At 45.1% G+C, this 15965-nt stretch overlaps 1 protein-coding gene and 1 long non-coding RNA gene across 3 annotated transcripts; one reads left to right on the top strand and one right to left on the bottom strand.

Moving 5' to 3' along the window:
• Positions 1-3062: 3062 nt before the first annotated feature.
• Positions 3063-11911, bottom strand: CYP1B1 (cytochrome P450 family 1 subfamily B member 1). Of its 2 annotated transcripts, none has more exons than XM_037066503.1 (3): positions 11520-11911; positions 10055-11098; positions 3063-7186 (listed from the first exon to the last, which is right to left on the bottom strand). In XM_037066503.1, the coding sequence occupies exons 2-3, from the start codon at positions 11095-11097 to the stop codon at positions 6598-6600; spliced, it is 1632 nt and encodes a 543-aa protein (XP_036922398.1). In that variant the 5' UTR covers position 11098; positions 11520-11911; the 3' UTR covers positions 3063-6597. The 2 variants fall into 2 exon arrangements, with proteins under 2 accessions (XP_036922398.1, XP_036922399.1); XM_037066504.1 differs by having other exon boundaries at positions 11458-11911.
• Positions 11912-12051: 140 nt separating this feature from the next.
• Positions 12052-13469, top strand: LOC119001229 (uncharacterized). The gene is made up of 2 exons (XR_005069522.1): positions 12052-13231; positions 13356-13469. It is a non-coding gene; the product is annotated as an uncharacterized LOC119001229 (long non-coding RNA).
• Positions 13470-15965: the final 2496 nt, after the last annotated feature.

Below are 15965 nucleotides of genomic sequence, written 5' to 3' on the forward strand. Positions count from 1 at the left end.
GTGCTTGCCACTACCTAGGTGCTCAATAAATACTTATGGCATTGAATTATAACTGCCCTGAGTGGCAGGGGGCAGCCCAGGGCTATAGTTACTGTTGTTCATCCCCAAAGCTGGTGTTCTCTCCTGAGGCCCTGGTACCACTTAGCCTGCACCGACTCAGCACTGGCTATGGCCCTGGTTCACACATCTGGCCTTGACCTCCTTTGTTCAGTGTCTCTGTATCTGCCAGCACCTGCTTTGCTATCTGCCAACCACAGTCTGGCTTCAGGGAAGCTCGTTTGCACCAACTCTCCTTTAGGAAAAAAATTTTCAGTCTACTTTAAGATACAGTTTTATGGATTTTAACACCCTTTTAGATCTATGTAACCATCACCACAATCAGAAACCACCCCTACCCCCCAAAAAACTCCATCATGCTTTGGAGTCACACCTTCCCTCCACTTGTCACCCTTGGCAATCAGTGATCTGCTCTGCATCACTTCAGTTCTGTTCATTAGAGACTGCCATCCATATAACTGAGCCCATGGGTTTGAGGCTGGCTTCTTTTACTCAACATTATTCCCTTGAGATTTGTCCCATTTGTTGCATGGATCAATAGTTTATTTATTTATTTTTATTGCTGAGTATCATTTCCTTGTACAATAGCATGGTGGTTCAGCCAATCTCCTGTTGAAGGACACTTAGGGTGTTTCCACTTTGGAGTGATGATGAATAATAGGTACCAGAAAGCTTCTGGCGGCATGATTTGGGGATGCATAATGCTGGAGGCCATCTGGGAATGGGGAAAAATGTGATCGATGAATGCCATGGGCCACAAGGCAGCAGAGATATGTAGAGCATTTGCATGCAATAAAACACATGTATACAAAGCAGTAGTACAAATAACACATATAACAACAAAAAGTACACATTAAGCATTATGGAGAGGGACAGAAACAATTGAGAGGGAGGACAGAAACAAAATAAAATTTGTTTTAATTTTTTTAGAAACAAAAAAACCCCACAAACACTATGTAAAAAGAGACTGGACGATTTTTCTGGGTTGTGGAGAGACTCTTAGCCAACCTGGGGGGTCTCAGTGGCTGTTAGGTTTGTGCTGTAATACTGGGTAATCTGTGCAATACTGTGTTATTTAGTATAATATTTAGTTAGTTTGTTTGGCCTCTCACCACCAAAAGGGGTCGCAAGTGGTCCAAAACCAGGGCCAGGTGCTCCCGTTATGCTGTTTTCCGAGGCAGGCTTATCATCAACATCCTTGTTTCATTCATGCCCCGGTTCTGTCTGTCTCTAGCCCTGTGTTCCCAACTTTCATCCTACTCAAGGTCTTTGAGAGCAGAGAGGCTCTGATTGGTCACATGAGCCTGTATTCAGTGTGATGCAACCCTGTCAGAGAGAGTTCTCCAGTCGGGCCACTTTACAAGCAACTAACCCTGCAGAAGGCCTTTGGATCCCTGGCCCAGATGAATTATAGAATAAAAGTTAGGGGATTGTAAGATAAAGCATGACCTTTTTTTTTTTTTGCATAGGAAACAAATTGATGATGTCTCCCTCAGGAGAGTGGAGTGTTGTGAATCTTTCTGGCACTTACTCTCTGACTGTGGTATGGAATGTGCCCTGAACAAAGGAGGTATATTGTGAAACTCCAAGGATCATAGGGAGTAAAATATAGACCAATAGACTATGCACCCAAACACAGGCAGGTTGGGGACTGACCAGCCATGTAGCAGGAAGACAATCACTGGAGTCAGTTCATCTCTAAGGAAAACCCAGTCACTGCCCCTTCTAAATGCATACTTCAGGCACGTTACACTATTATCCCTCTCACAGGACTGTGGTGTCATAATGCATTCAAGTGAGGATCGTGGCGATGCATACAAAATAAGTGCTCAACGTATTTTAGTTTCATTTCTTCCCCTCCTACCTGACACATATTCAAAAGTGTTCATGAAGCTCACACAGCCTGTGTGCGAGTGAATAGAGGAGCTACAGGCATAGGCTGTGGTTTGCCTATAGCTCTTCCTCCAATATTTTGCATTAAAAACAATTGCTTCTGAATGTGCTAATGTCCTTCCCTTTTCTAAGAATTGTAGAGCAGAGGTCAAAACTGGAGAGCAGAGTATGTGAGTCATTGAGTCAAAATAAGGGAGAGTCAGCAGCAGAACTTCTATAATCCTCGTGCAGAAAAATGGACTGGCTCCCACGTTAATCGAAATGACCTTGATGAGTTTGCAGCAACACACCTGTGTCCCAGGCTGCATTCATTTCCTACCCTGGGCTCCAGTCTGCTGTTTTAGTGTATCTGTTGCATAGAATCCAACCCTGCTTGACTATTTCTTTTCTTGTTTTCACAGTAATGGGAGCTAAAGTCTGGAAGAAATAAGAGACCTTGGCTCTGCACAAGGCTGCCATGTGTGAGGGGGCTGGCGAAGGCCTGGGGAGTCACAGCAGGGGCCCTGTGAAGTCAATGCTTCCACCAGGTAAAAGTCAGCAAAAAAATATTTCCATACAGTGTATTATAGAATACTCTCATCCATTCTATTTTATTGGACATTAATTGTACGTAAGATACATGTACCTTAAAAAATGACTGAATGTATCAGCCAAATTGAAAGCAAAGGCTTTCATGTTCAAAGAAAAAAGGAATAAATGAACTACTTAAGAAAAAGATTGATGTGCCGTGTGCTGTTGAGGGGGGAAATAACATGTCCTGCATTATTTACATGAAGCATAAATATAAGGCCAGAGTCTCAAAGTCTCAATCTATTCAAGCTTTCAAAATTAAAAATTAATTCCCATTAATTTTGACATTGGTGGTTGTTTTTTGCTATTCAGATTGAACATCTGTGTTGGTTCTATACACAGTCAGGAATTTGGTACAAAAAATTAATACTGAAAGCCTATTTAAAAAGAAAGAAAGCAAAAAAAAAAGCCTAAAATGTAGAATCACCAAATACAATGCTTAAAATGCAACATTTTAATTCAAGCACTTAAAAATAGTAGTTGAAATGAATAGATACATTGAACTATATTTGCTACAGCATAAAGTAAAACTTCACAACGAGAACATAAAAGTGGTTTTTATTATTTTGGTAATGGTGTCTCCTTATAGGTAATTACTGATACAGACTTTGTAATTTGGTATATCAAATAGGAAAAGCTACATATTAATGCCGTGTCCCCAAAATCCATTTCAGGTACAATTATGCATTATAGTCACTATGTACACATTAAAAGCATACATGATAAAATACAAAAATAAGGAAAGGTTAAATAAGAAGTTATCCTTGACTTATGAACGTCTAATAAAGTATGCCTTTTTATCGCACATTAGTATACTAGCTAAAACACACACAAATTAATATACAGGGTCTGGCACAAATAAAGCCCCTTGTTATTCCGTAAAAATCTTTTCTTATTTTTCATCAGCATGTAATTCTGTAGCATAACACTATCACGCTCAAGTGCACCATACAACATTTTAGGTGAGATGCTCAAATTGCTGTCCTTCTCAGACACTCACACGCCCTACCAACCACAGTCAATGGCGTTATTTCTGCTGGACCCTGTATAATGAATGCTATGCAACTATCTGATCTAATATAGACCTAATATGAAAATATTAATGCTGTAATAACATTTCACAGGTAAAGGCTAAGTTCTGAGACATGAAGGCTTTTAGACAACCTACAAAATAAACCTGAGACATCTTTTTGTTTTTGAAAAAACAATTTTCTTATACAGTCAAAGGTTTAATATATGAATGAAGAATTTAATAAATGATATACTTTATTGCAGTCACCTGGCATAGGTGGTCTGACTAGAATGGTGACCAGCAAATGCATTCTTTCTCTGGCAGAAATAATAAAAGGTTTTCTGATTAAACCAGTAATGTGGTTACTGTAGCCTCCAGATTTGGTTATTTCTATTTGTTTTTGGTTTTGCTTTCCTTCCTTTAACTAGGCTATAAACATATTAAATAAGCCAGCTAACCTCCAAGTGCACACCTGCATTTTTTCTATATATGCACAGCTTTCTCATTGCCGAAAGAGCCAGATTAACTGAGCCCACAAACATTAAAAACAGATTATAGCACGTCTGGATCAGATGGAGTTAATGAGACATCCAGATTGGTAAATGATTATGTATTTTGCAGTATATCATGCAGAGTCATTGTCCAAATTTTTAGAGAAAAATAAGGATGTGTACTATACATGGATATAATAATTACATTCCATGGGTATGATAATCCCAGATATAATGGGCACAAAAACTTGGGTGCGCATTATACATGGCAAAATATGGTACTTTGCTGCCACACATCCCCCCAGAATAAGTAGGCTAAGGCAGCCCCGAGGTGCTGTCTCAGCCTCGCTGGAGGGGTGAGGGGAGTAAATAATAATACTTTGGAATTGCCAGTGCCAAAAAGAAATTTAAATGTATTGGTAAGCCTTACTTCAATAGTTGACTTTACAGAGCCTTTAAAAATACTGGCACAATTTTTCGTATTCAAGAAGTACAGCTAGGAGATTTTATAATTATGTGAAATTTTTGCTAAGAAAATTTTTCAAATTACAAAATAGATCTAAAATGTTGTGGATTTTCCCACAGTCTACTTGGGATTTAACATCAGCACAAAAAAACATCTTTTTTCTAAATATTCATATTTTAAATTAATTAACTTGGAATAAGTGGGGACATGTTTAACCATCTTTCTTCCTTTTCACTTTTTCGCTCTTCTCTTAACAGCCCCCCCTTGCCCCCCACAGACATACACAGAGCCACATACACTCCGTCCTTGATAATTCGGATAGGATTCCAAAAGCTTAATTAAACAGGCTGTAAGCTTTTAGGCCACTGAACAACTTCCTTTGGACGTTTATACGCAATGAACGTTAAACCTTTAAACTTCACTTGGTACTCTTGCAATCATCCATCATTTTAAGGTTTCCGAATTATTTCCATAAACTAAACATGTACATTTTTTCAATGTTTTCACAGTTACCAGCGTGACGGTTCACCGGGTCGCCATCTTAAACAGCTGGTTGGTCTGATCAGCTTCAGGGCACGGAGCAGTGGGAACAGCCTCCCCTGACCCCTTTCTGATTCTGACTTTCCAAAACACTGACAGCAATGCTAGGGATTTTTTTTAAATCACTTAAAAGAAAAAGCAGGTCTGTTCTAATGGGAATTTCCTCTCTTCTTCCCTAATAAAGAGAACATCGAAGTAATTTGTTGCATTGTTCACGATTCACAGGAAACACAGGTGAAATTTCTCTGCCTTTCAATGGCTAATTAATGGTCAGGTTTTCCGTAACTTCAGCTGGAGCTCGATAGTCAGAATGTCTTTAAAATTAAATTAAAACTTAAGCATGCCAAGAGTTTGGAGTTATGACATATGAGCTAGATCAACTATATATTTATAATTTCAATAAATATATTGTAAAGTAATAAGGAAGACATCCTACAGACCTAGTTTTTAGATTTTTCAGTTGTCATTTGAGTTTTGGATGAGAGACAAGACTTTGCTTTAACTTGGTCTCCATGTCAAAAATTGGTAGTTGATTTAATCTATTTCATGTATTTGAGCCAAAACTAGTTCAATTGACTGTACTTTTCGATTTGTTATGACATTATAAAAGACATAAATTATTCAACCTTTTCTTGATCAAAACAATACTATTTAATAATAAACTAAGTAATATATATTGCTTATGAATAATTATATATGTACATATATTGAATTCTATTTGGTGATTTTTGAAGAAACCTATGCAAAGTATTGAAATTAGCGCATTGCAATCAGGTAATTTAAAGCTTAGCTGGGCTGGGAAATCCCATTTTTTTGCAGGGGGCAGTGGTCCTCATAATTGAAATTCTGTACTTTGTCAACCAGTACAGCTTTGGATGTTTTACAATTTAACAACTGACATTGTAAAATTCATGACAAATCACTGAAATGCACTATAATCACTAAACCAACTACTATTGATTTCCAGCAAATGACATTATGAGTCATCCAAACAAAAGTAAAAGAAAGCATATAAGTAGGCAAAAAAAAACAAAAAACAGACCCATCCACAGATACCACAGCCTAACCAAGCTGCTGTATTGACCAGGTGAGAAGGAAATTTCTGGTTTGAATCTTTTCCTTCTTGCTCTCAATCCCATGTCTTATACTTCAATTATTTAGCTTTTCATATTCAACAATAATCTGAAACTTTGCTTAATGCAGTTTTCTATTGATGTTCAGAACATCAATCTCAGATCCCACCCACAACGGCCTGGTACTGGGAGTACCTCTTCATCAGGTAGCTCTGCATATGTGCTCATATGTGTTTTATCTCTAAAGAATGCTCCCTTGAGAAATTATTACCAGCATTCGACATCTGTATAAAAATTCTTGGGGCCTTTTAACTCTTTGACTTGAAAAAATTTTTTTCCCCAAGCTCCTGCACAGCCCAGGGCTGATCTGAGACTACTCAGCGGATTTCTGCTCATTTTAGAGGCTGAGAAAGTGGCCCAGAGAAGCTGGAAAACTGTGACCCCCACCCCGCAAAACTTGAGTACTTCTAAAAATTACAGCTTGCTTCTGGCTTCTCACTGGCAGCCTTCCTCAGCCTGTAAGTCTTGGACAGCCCTGTCCAGGAGCTCCATGGACTCTCTGAGAGTGACGTTGATTTTAAATGGCTTGGGTTTAATGCTCAGACCGTAAGTAAAATCCATTTCTGCGGGCTCATCTGGATTGGCCTTGAAAGTGCACTGGTGAGCCAGGATGGAAGTGAAGAGAAACAGCTGCACCTTGGAAAGCTCTTCCCCGATGCAGCGCCGTCTGCCCACCGAAAAAATCATCACACTGCTGGTCAGGTCCTTGTTGATGACGCCGTCCTCGTCCAAGAACCGGGCGGGATTGAAGTCCTCTGGGTTAGGCCACTTCGCTGGGTCATGATTCACAGACCACTGGTTAACGAAAACCACTGTGTCCTTGGGAATGTGGTAGCCCAGAAGAGACGTGTTGACAGTGGTGGCGTGAGGAATGGTGACCGGCACAAAGCTGGAGAAGCGCATGGCTTCGTAAAGAAAAGCCATGACGTAGGGCAATCTGGGCTGGTCCTCCAGGCAGGGCAGACGGTCTCGGCCCACAACTTGATCCAGTTCCGCCTGCACCCGAGCCTGCACGTCGGGGTACCTGTTTAGTTTTTAATGCAGAGGGAGAAAACCAGTGAGGAACATTCATTCTCCTTTCATTTAGAAAGCACATTACAATTTATTTTCACCCCACTTTCTTTATCTGCATCAGTGACTGAATTCACATTTCCACACCACCCCCAAAATCTAAAACAATTCCTTAATTTCTCACTCAATCATAAGATCGGTCTAATAGTTACATTTCCTTTCATAAGCCTGGCTAATGCTCTCTTGCCCGAGTCAAAAACTGTCGAAAGTTTCATCAGCCAGAGAAGTATGACACTGGGCAAGGTCAACCTCTCCATTAGACAAAGCAGGCACCATGCTTAGGGCCTGCAACACTTTCCAAAGGCCTGTGAAAATGTCTTTTTTTTTAAGTCAGAAGAGAAAAAAATAAACTTTTAGATCCAAGAAAATGTTTTATATTATTTTAATATATTTATCTTGATACCTATGCACTCATATAATTTAATTTTTTTCTTTTTTCTGGAGGCAGGCATCGACCAAGACAAAAGCACCCAGGGCCCACAGAAGTTAAAATGCAGCTCTGAAAACAGATTCTCCCCCCCGCCATCTCCCTCCCATTCTCATTTATACAAGGATAATCAGTGTGCCGATAGGGAAAGGGACATATCTTCTAAATGAGAAAGCAAATTCCCAATGTTCATGAGATTAGCATACCAATTTTAATATTTATTCACTGTTAGTGATATGAACTAGCACAATTCTTTTGGACAACAAAATCTTAGTACCAAGCAAGATCCATGAGAGTAACCCCGCCCCAATCTTTTTAAACCTGGTAACCCATACCTAGCGATGTATTTTTGGAAAATAATAGGTATGAAAATATATAACCACAACAGTGGCTGAAATTTTAAAAATGTGAGCGACATTAAAACTCAAGCAATGGCTATAAATAATGATATCTTATTATGGCAAAATATTACATAACCATCAAAAATTACTGAAGTGGACATGTTAGCAATCTATTAATAAAAACAAAATAAAGTTTTTAAAAGATCACTAAAATAAAGTTTAAAGATCGAGGAAATGCCCATTACAATAAGTGGAAATGTCAGAAGTAAAAAAAATGTAAATAATTACTGCAACCCTGAAAAAAGTTTAGCATGTATGTGAGGAAATCACGGGTGGTTTGGAAAACTGCTTTGCTAGCACCGCACTTCAGGGACCTGCAAACTATTGCATAAAGGGCAAATAGTAACTATTTAGGTCGTGGAACAATGCTCGCTGCCCCAGCTACTCACCTCTGCCTTGTGCTGTAGTGTGAAAGCAGCCACAGACAGCACATAAATGCATTTTATGCATTTTGATAAAACATACACACTCGTACAGAAATGGTTAGTGTAATGTGCCAACCAGTCATCATGTCTTTTCACCAAAAAGAAGAAAAGCGCACTCATCAGCTATATTGAGTTGCAAGTGACCCCAAAGTTGTTTTACTTCCTTTCTCTGCCCAATCTGTTTCTCATGAAACAGAAAGTCTGTTTCAAAAGATAGCATGTTTATCTGAGGGTGTGAAGGACCCACCTGGGATGGCTTCTTTCTAACCTATTACTGACTTCTCTTTCTTGGCTTTCTCTGCCTCCCCCATAGGGGTTTCCATGGTGATAATTCTGAGGAGCGATTGCAAACATACAAAAAATGCAGCGCGTGAAAGTAGCCATACAACAGTACCTAAGGGTTGCAGTCTTGCCTTGGATTCTAGTAAGAAACTGTCTTTGTCTTTCAATATCGGAGGCACCAGCAGGTTCGGCATTTCCCACCGCTAACTTGTGCACCAAGAAATGTCACAACCAGGATTTCTGGTCTCTCCAGGCAATCAAGATTTTCCACAAGCAACACATCTGCCCCGAGGGTAGGGCTGCCAGACAAAATACAAGCCTCCAGTGAGATGTGAAGTTAAGATAAACTGTGGCTAATCTTTTAGTAGGAGTGTCTCCTATCTGAAATTTATTTAATTGTTAAATCCAGCAACAAACGATACTGGGAACTTGGTTGACTCATACACTCACAGGGCTTCATTAAGGTCCACGACCTTAATCAAGGTGGGCACTGGGGACCAGCTAGCCAAGCGCGCCGGGCTCGGGAGCCAGAGAGGTCCACAGAGGCCCCCGGTTTGCCCGCCTGGATGCTGTTCTGGGCTCCGTAAAAGTGACTGCTTATCTGGTTCTTTACCCCTAAGACCCCTCTCTTACTCCTAGAGCGACAGTTTTACAATATCCAGCACAGCAGCGCCCTGGTTTCCGACCGCCCTACTAAAACTTCCACACACATTAACCATGCCCGGAGCCCAGTCTGAGGGCCTCCGGGCCGGCCTCTGAGCTTTCCTTTTGCTCAGGATTAAAGCCCGGAGGGGCCGCTGGCTTTTCGCGCCAGGACTAGGAGGCCTCCAGTCCTCGAGGATGACCGGCAGAGCGATTAGGCTGCTGGGTTTATTTAACGTATTTACTGCATTACCCGTTCTTTCGGAATCGTTCCAATTATGCTTCTCCTGTGCCAGGGAAGAGATCTGGACTGATCTACCGGCACCTAATCACCGCCCCCCCCCCCAGGGGTTTCTCACAAATGTGTCCCCACTAGGAGAGACAACCGAAAGATCAGAGAAGCCGAGGGGTCCCGCTCCGGCTGGGTGCGCTGTGCGGGCGCTGGGTGCGCTGTGTGTGTCTCTCCCCTCATCTTGCCTTCCTGAATTGCGGTTTGCGGGCGCACTACATAATTGAAAGGTGGGTTCCTGGAGCGAAACTGCCACACTTCCTTGCGCGCTGCTCTCGACCTCAGCCTTTTGCAGTCCCACCCCACCCTTTACAGGAGGAAAGGAAGGACGACTCACACCTCCCGGAGGCTTTACCTGATGAAAAGGATGAGCAGCCACTGCAGCGCGGTGGAGAGAGTGTCTTGGCTGGCGCCGAAGATGTCTGTGACAGTAGACGGCACGTAGTCCATGTCCAGCCGCGCGCTGCTGTCGCCCGACTTCTCGGCCGATTCCTTTTCTACCGAGAGGATGCAGGCGTCCATCACGTCACGGGGGTCAGCTCCTGGACGAAAGTTTTCTTGGTGCCTCAGGAACTTGTCCATGATAAAGTTGCTGAAGTTGCGGTTGAGCTGCTCGAATTCCCGGAAGGCGGTGCGTATAGGGTTAGGGAAGCGCTGCAGCCAGGGCAGCACGTCTACGAGGCTGCCCGCGCCCACTGTGCGTCCGAACTGCTCGTTGTGGCTCAGCAGCTCGAGGAACTCGGCGTCCTCGTGGCTGTAGCGACAGCCGAAGCACACGGCGCACATGACGTTGGCCACCGCCACCAGGGTCAGCGGCCGCGGGTCCATGAAGGCACCTCCTGCGCTGCCGCGCACCAGCAGCTCCACCAACTGGCGCGCCTCGCCTAGCACGTGGCCCTCAAGGACGCTGCGGCTGCGGAGCCCGTGCGAAAGGAAGGCGCGCATAGTGTTGTGCGCCGCGCGCCGCTGAGCCTTCCAGCGCTCGGAGTACTGGCCGAAAGCCAAGCTGCGTCCGCCAGACACCACTCGGAAAGAGGCGAAGGACGGGCGGTCGGCGAAGGCAGCGCCCTGCTGTATCAAGGCCTGGCGGATGGCGCGCTCGCCGTTCAGCACCACCACGGGGCAGCTGCCCAGGTGGATTTGGAAGACGTCGCCGTAGCGCTTCGCTAGGCGCGCGAATGAGAGGTGCGGTGCAGGGCCCATTGCCGCGGCGTTTCCGATCAGTGGCCACGCAAAGGGACCCGGGGGCGAGGACCCTGGGTGCTGCCGCCGTTGCCTCAGCAGCCACTGACCCACATGGACGGCGGCCAGCACAGAGAAGAGCAGCAGGAGCGTGGTCTGTTGGGCGGACAGTGTGATCGGCAGCAGAGGATCTTCGAGGCTGAGCCCGGTGGCCATGCTGGAGAGAGAAGGGCAAAAAGCGTGACACTCAGGTGTGCGGAGAAAGGAGCAGGCGCCCCATGCCTCCACCTTAAGCCTTGGGCTACCACCATTAGCTGTTGGGTAGGGAGGTCGTGGGTAGGTTAGGTGAGAGCTGCCTCAATGGAGAAGCAGCTGGAGACGTCTTTTCCCATTCCAAACCCACTCCCCAAAGGCAAAGGGAGAGAAGTGTTTCCACTTCTCTGTGGCTCAGCCTCCCCATGTCCCAGCAGCCGGGTAACGGTTCCTGCAATTCAGGGACAGCACGGCAGGCATCAAGGCGGTGGAGCTCAGTTCCCTCTAAGTGCTTATCACCCCTGCCCCTGCATCCCACCCCACCTCCGATCTGCAAGAACCCAACAGAAGAGGCCGCGGGAAGATGACGCCACCGACACACTGACCTGCGAAGAGGCACCGTTTCCAGCGACGAGGGACAGCTGGCTCCGAGAAGAGACAGGGCTTTTGTGGAAGGCAAGAGGTCAACCTGAGTGCTTCCAAAACGCCGGACGCCCGCCCCGTCACCTGCTGCCAGTTCTGGGTAGCCTTAGCATGCACTCTGGAGTGAGGAGGAGTTGTCTGAGCTAGGGGCACTTGGCTTGGGGTCAGGATGGAGAAAGGTAACTCCTCTGCCCAGCACCGCTGCACGTGAAACCCCAGCAGAGTCGGGGTTGTTTAACAGTGTAGGGATTTAGGTGGGGGATGGATGAATGGAGTCAATACCTAGCTCTCACGCCCCTCGAGCAGCACTGACAGCTGGAGTCGCAGAGGCGTGGCCCATTTGCACACTGCCACTCCAGAGTCAAAACCCGCCATCCAGTTTTTAAAGTCTGTGTAGAGGGAGGAGGCAGCTGGACTTGGAGGAGGGGCGGAATGCACCAGGGGGCGGGGCGTGCGGAGACTGTCCACGAGGCTCGGGCAGCCGCACGCAGGTGGTCACGTGAGACGGCTCCTGTGTGCCCAGACGGCCTTGGCAAAGTAGCTGTGGTTTTACTAATAGAGGCTGTTTGAACTTTTTGTCTACCAGAAAAACGCTCTTAATCACAGTCAATCCCAATCGTGGATGCATGGTTTCCCTGGAAGCGTGCTCTGAACTGAAGCTGCCCTTCCGCTGCGCTCTTCGTGAGAGCGTGCCCCAAAAGTCCCGTCCATCCCAGTGACTTAAGCTTCGGTCCACATGAGAACACCGTTCAGGATCCTTCGGTGCCCTTGCCCGGAAAGGAAACCTGTCAGTTTGGAAGTGAGGAAAGGTCGGTTTGCGGTGGTGATTTGCCTGACAGCCTCCCTAGTTATTTTGTCTTAACGTTCTCGTAAACAATGGCCCTCAAATGAGGTCCTTTTGCGTGCAAAGTTCTCCTAGTGCAGCGATAAAAGAGTCCCTGAAAGACGCCGCTCCCCTGCCCTGGGTCACAACTTGTCCTTGGCACACAAAGGCCAGCACTGGCGGCTCGCAGCTGTCCCTGAGATTTCCCGCGTGCAAACTCCTCCAGGTGGCGCCGCCCACTGGAAAGCGCAGGGCCCCGCTGGCCGCATCAGAGGCCCTAAGGGGCTCTGGGCCCAGAGCCAAGCTGGGGCAAACACTGGGGACAGGAGGGTGCGTCTCTCTGATTCCCGGAGAGAGATGGGGAAAGAGGAGGGGGAGGCGACTCGCTGCAACTGAGAACTCTATGGGGTTGAAAAGTTCTTTTGCTGTCGCCTCCCCCTTGCGTGCGGAGCTGTGCCTTGCGTGCATCGCTTCTGCAGAGTCGGCTCCAGTCATATCCCTCGGCGCTTCTCACGGCACCTGACACGCAGGGGCGGCGACGGGGGTGGTGGCTAAGGGCTGGGTGCTGGCGGCCACCACCCTCCGCAGCGCACGCACAGCCGCGCCCTCCGGCCCAGCGAGTGCAGACCTTCATGCCACCACCCGCAGGCCAGACCTAGAAGCGCGCTGGCTGGAGATTCGGATGTATCTTTCAAAGGGAAAGCTGGAGACGTCTGGGTCTGCTTTGGTCTCTGGCGGGCTGCACCCATTCCTACTGGCTGGTACAAAGTATTTGCAAGAGAAAAGGTCTTGACAACAGGTTGGGGAAAGGGCAAGCCCGTGGGAAGCGTGGGATGTGTCTTAGTTAATCAGGTAGGAATTGTACTCTGGCCCTCAGGGTTCATCAAGCGTAAATAAAAAAGTTGTATACTTACCACGTGACAACCCTATGCTTTGAACTTTACTTCAGCTGCTAATATCTGTTTCCCCTTTGCAGAGGAGGAAACTGGGGTTCAGAGAAATTATATGACTTAAGATAGCACAGCTATCAATCAAGAGGTAGAGCCAGGATCTGAACCCACAAAGTCTCATTCCAGATCCATTATACAAGTGTATGTGGAAGAAAATCCTCAGACAAAAGGCACAAATGCCATCTCGCCTGTCTGCTCTCCCTATCTCCATGCCTTAAAAAAAAAAAAATCAGCTGGAAGACTTTTTAAAATTTTTATTTCTTAAGTACAGTTGACATGCAATATTATATTAGTTTCAAGTGTACAATATAATGATTAGATATTTATAGCATAGGAAATAATCGGCCTGGAAGAAATGGTTTTTCATAGTTGTTTTTGCTTGCAGAATTGAAGATTGTGGTTATCACACAAAGGAAATATTATGCTCACTGTTTGTACTTCCATTGGTTTTGCATGAGGGAGGCCTATGGACTGTGCCTCCACTAGATACTGGGATCTGGTTAAATTTTGAAGAAAAATAAAGGGATGTCTGAAAAAGAGTCTGACTTCTTGAGAGACTGAAATGAATGATAGTATATCTGACCTGATAAGAAAATGCCTTTTTGTACAAGTCTTCATTCGGTAGTTTTTGAGATGTTCTCTAGAAATAATTTCACACACCATGACAGCATGCTCACATCCATGGTGAAGTTAGTTTTTAAGCCACTGGGTAAATAACCATTAGTTTCCCAGAGCTATGTTCACCTACATATTCTTTGAAATGAGTTTCGTAACAACCTTACAATGTCCAGCTTCAGCAAGCCCTTGCCTAATAATTCAAGACTTCTGCATGCATCCATTTCTCACTAGACTTTAATTTGGTGGACAAGGAATTATCTGTGGGCTAATGCCAGTTCTGAGTTATCAACGTTCCTAAAAGCCTTTACCCCTCCTCCAGCATCAGAGTGGATGGTGGTTGCCTTTAAACCACGTAAATTCCTATCTTTAAAAGTATAAATCAAGGCTGTTCCTAAGGCCTCTTTTTTAATTCCTGAATAATGTCATATAGTTTTTAGATAAGCTCCGTGCGTGCCTTCCTGCCACAGAAAATAGTTCAAGCATGTCCCTAAGCTCTGGTGGTGTCTTGGGCTTAGCTTTAGCTCTAGGATATGACTTAAAAAGGCAGAGGAACCAGCTGAGCAAATGCCATCAGGGAGATGAACGCTTATCAATTATAAGAAACCAAAATGAGTGCCTATGGTAATACCTTTTTCAGTATCTGCAAGTCTCAGGTTCTCCCAGGCTTTGTGGTGGAGACCTCCGTTGCAGGGCCCATCTGGTGCCTGATGAAGAAGGTAAATCCAAGTGGTTTGTGGGTACCTGTGATCCAGTTGCACAAGGTCTCCTCCCTCTAGTAAGAATTCACCCCAAGCTCTTTAATTATCATCACAACTTCTCAACCAAAGTCAGTATCTAAGGTATCAGAGAATTCCTTTTGGGTAGCAGCATAGAATATGGGGATGACACCCACCCAAATCTGAAACTTGAATTGTTTGCTGCAAATAACTTTCAAAAGAAACAGCTAAGCTAAAGAGACTTCAAGGTAGAGGTTTAAAATACTTTGTATTGTACTGATTCCAAAGAACTGACACTCAGCTTAAGCTTATTTAAGGAGCACAGGAAATGCACTGGCTCATGTGCTGGGAATGATAACCCTGGTGCCTCACAGGGCTGCTCTCTCTGACCTTAATCTGTGTCAGCCTCTGCTTGGGCTTTGTTCTGCAAACTCCACGTGGCGAGAGAGCCGACCATGGGCAGAATCAAATGAACCACCTCAAGAAAAACAGAACATCTTTCTTCTGAAGTCATTACACAGGTCCCTGGAAGGACTCTGACATGCCAGGCTGCATCAGGCCTCTTCTGTGGCCAAGGGGCTAGGACTATTGTCAGAAAAAGATGGACAGGATGGGGTGGAACGTATTAGGAAGCCAAGGCAATGGCTCCATCCACACGCACTTATCCCACTTCTGTTCATCGTTCTGTTTTGAGTTGGAGGATAGCCCAAACCTATTATTACTTTTATTAGTTTAAATCAGCAAGTGAGATAGATGCATGGCTCCTGGAGTCAGTAGACAAGAAAGCTCAGCCCTTATGTCATCGTGCTAGAAGTTGGGGTTTGTCCTGGGCTTTCTCTCTAAAATAATCTCTGTGTTGATTTTATGGGTAAACACCGCTCTTCCAACCTCCTCCAAACACGTGTGCACGTGCCCTGAGACGACAGCACGGAAGTGTGATCTCTGGCAAGTCCTTGACGTGTGAATTGGACAGGAATCAGTAATGAGATACGTGGCAGCAGACAGGAAAAACAGGACTAAGAAGACACACCAAGTATCCAAGGTGACCCAGGGTATGACGGAAAGAGGAGCAAAAGCATCCTGCACATCACGTGCGAGGGACTGAGAGGATTTGCAAGAGCAAGTACCAAAACCCTGGGCCCGCCTGCTGCTTCCTTCCTGCTGGTAACAGGCTGAGAACCAGAGAACTGAAAGTAGATCTTACTGCCTCTAATCTAAGAAGCCATCCTTTGTCGGATACACCATTATTTTATGTACCAATTAATACAAAACAGGGGGCTGCCAGCTGTAATTGTGCCATTG

Source organism: Sturnira hondurensis, unplaced genomic scaffold, assembly GCF_014824575.4.
Source record: "Sturnira hondurensis isolate 20B ecotype Veracruz unplaced genomic scaffold, ASM1482457v3 Scaffold0016663, whole genome shotgun sequence".
In the NCBI taxonomy this organism is placed as follows: Eukaryota; Metazoa; Chordata; class Mammalia; order Chiroptera; family Phyllostomidae; genus Sturnira; species Sturnira hondurensis.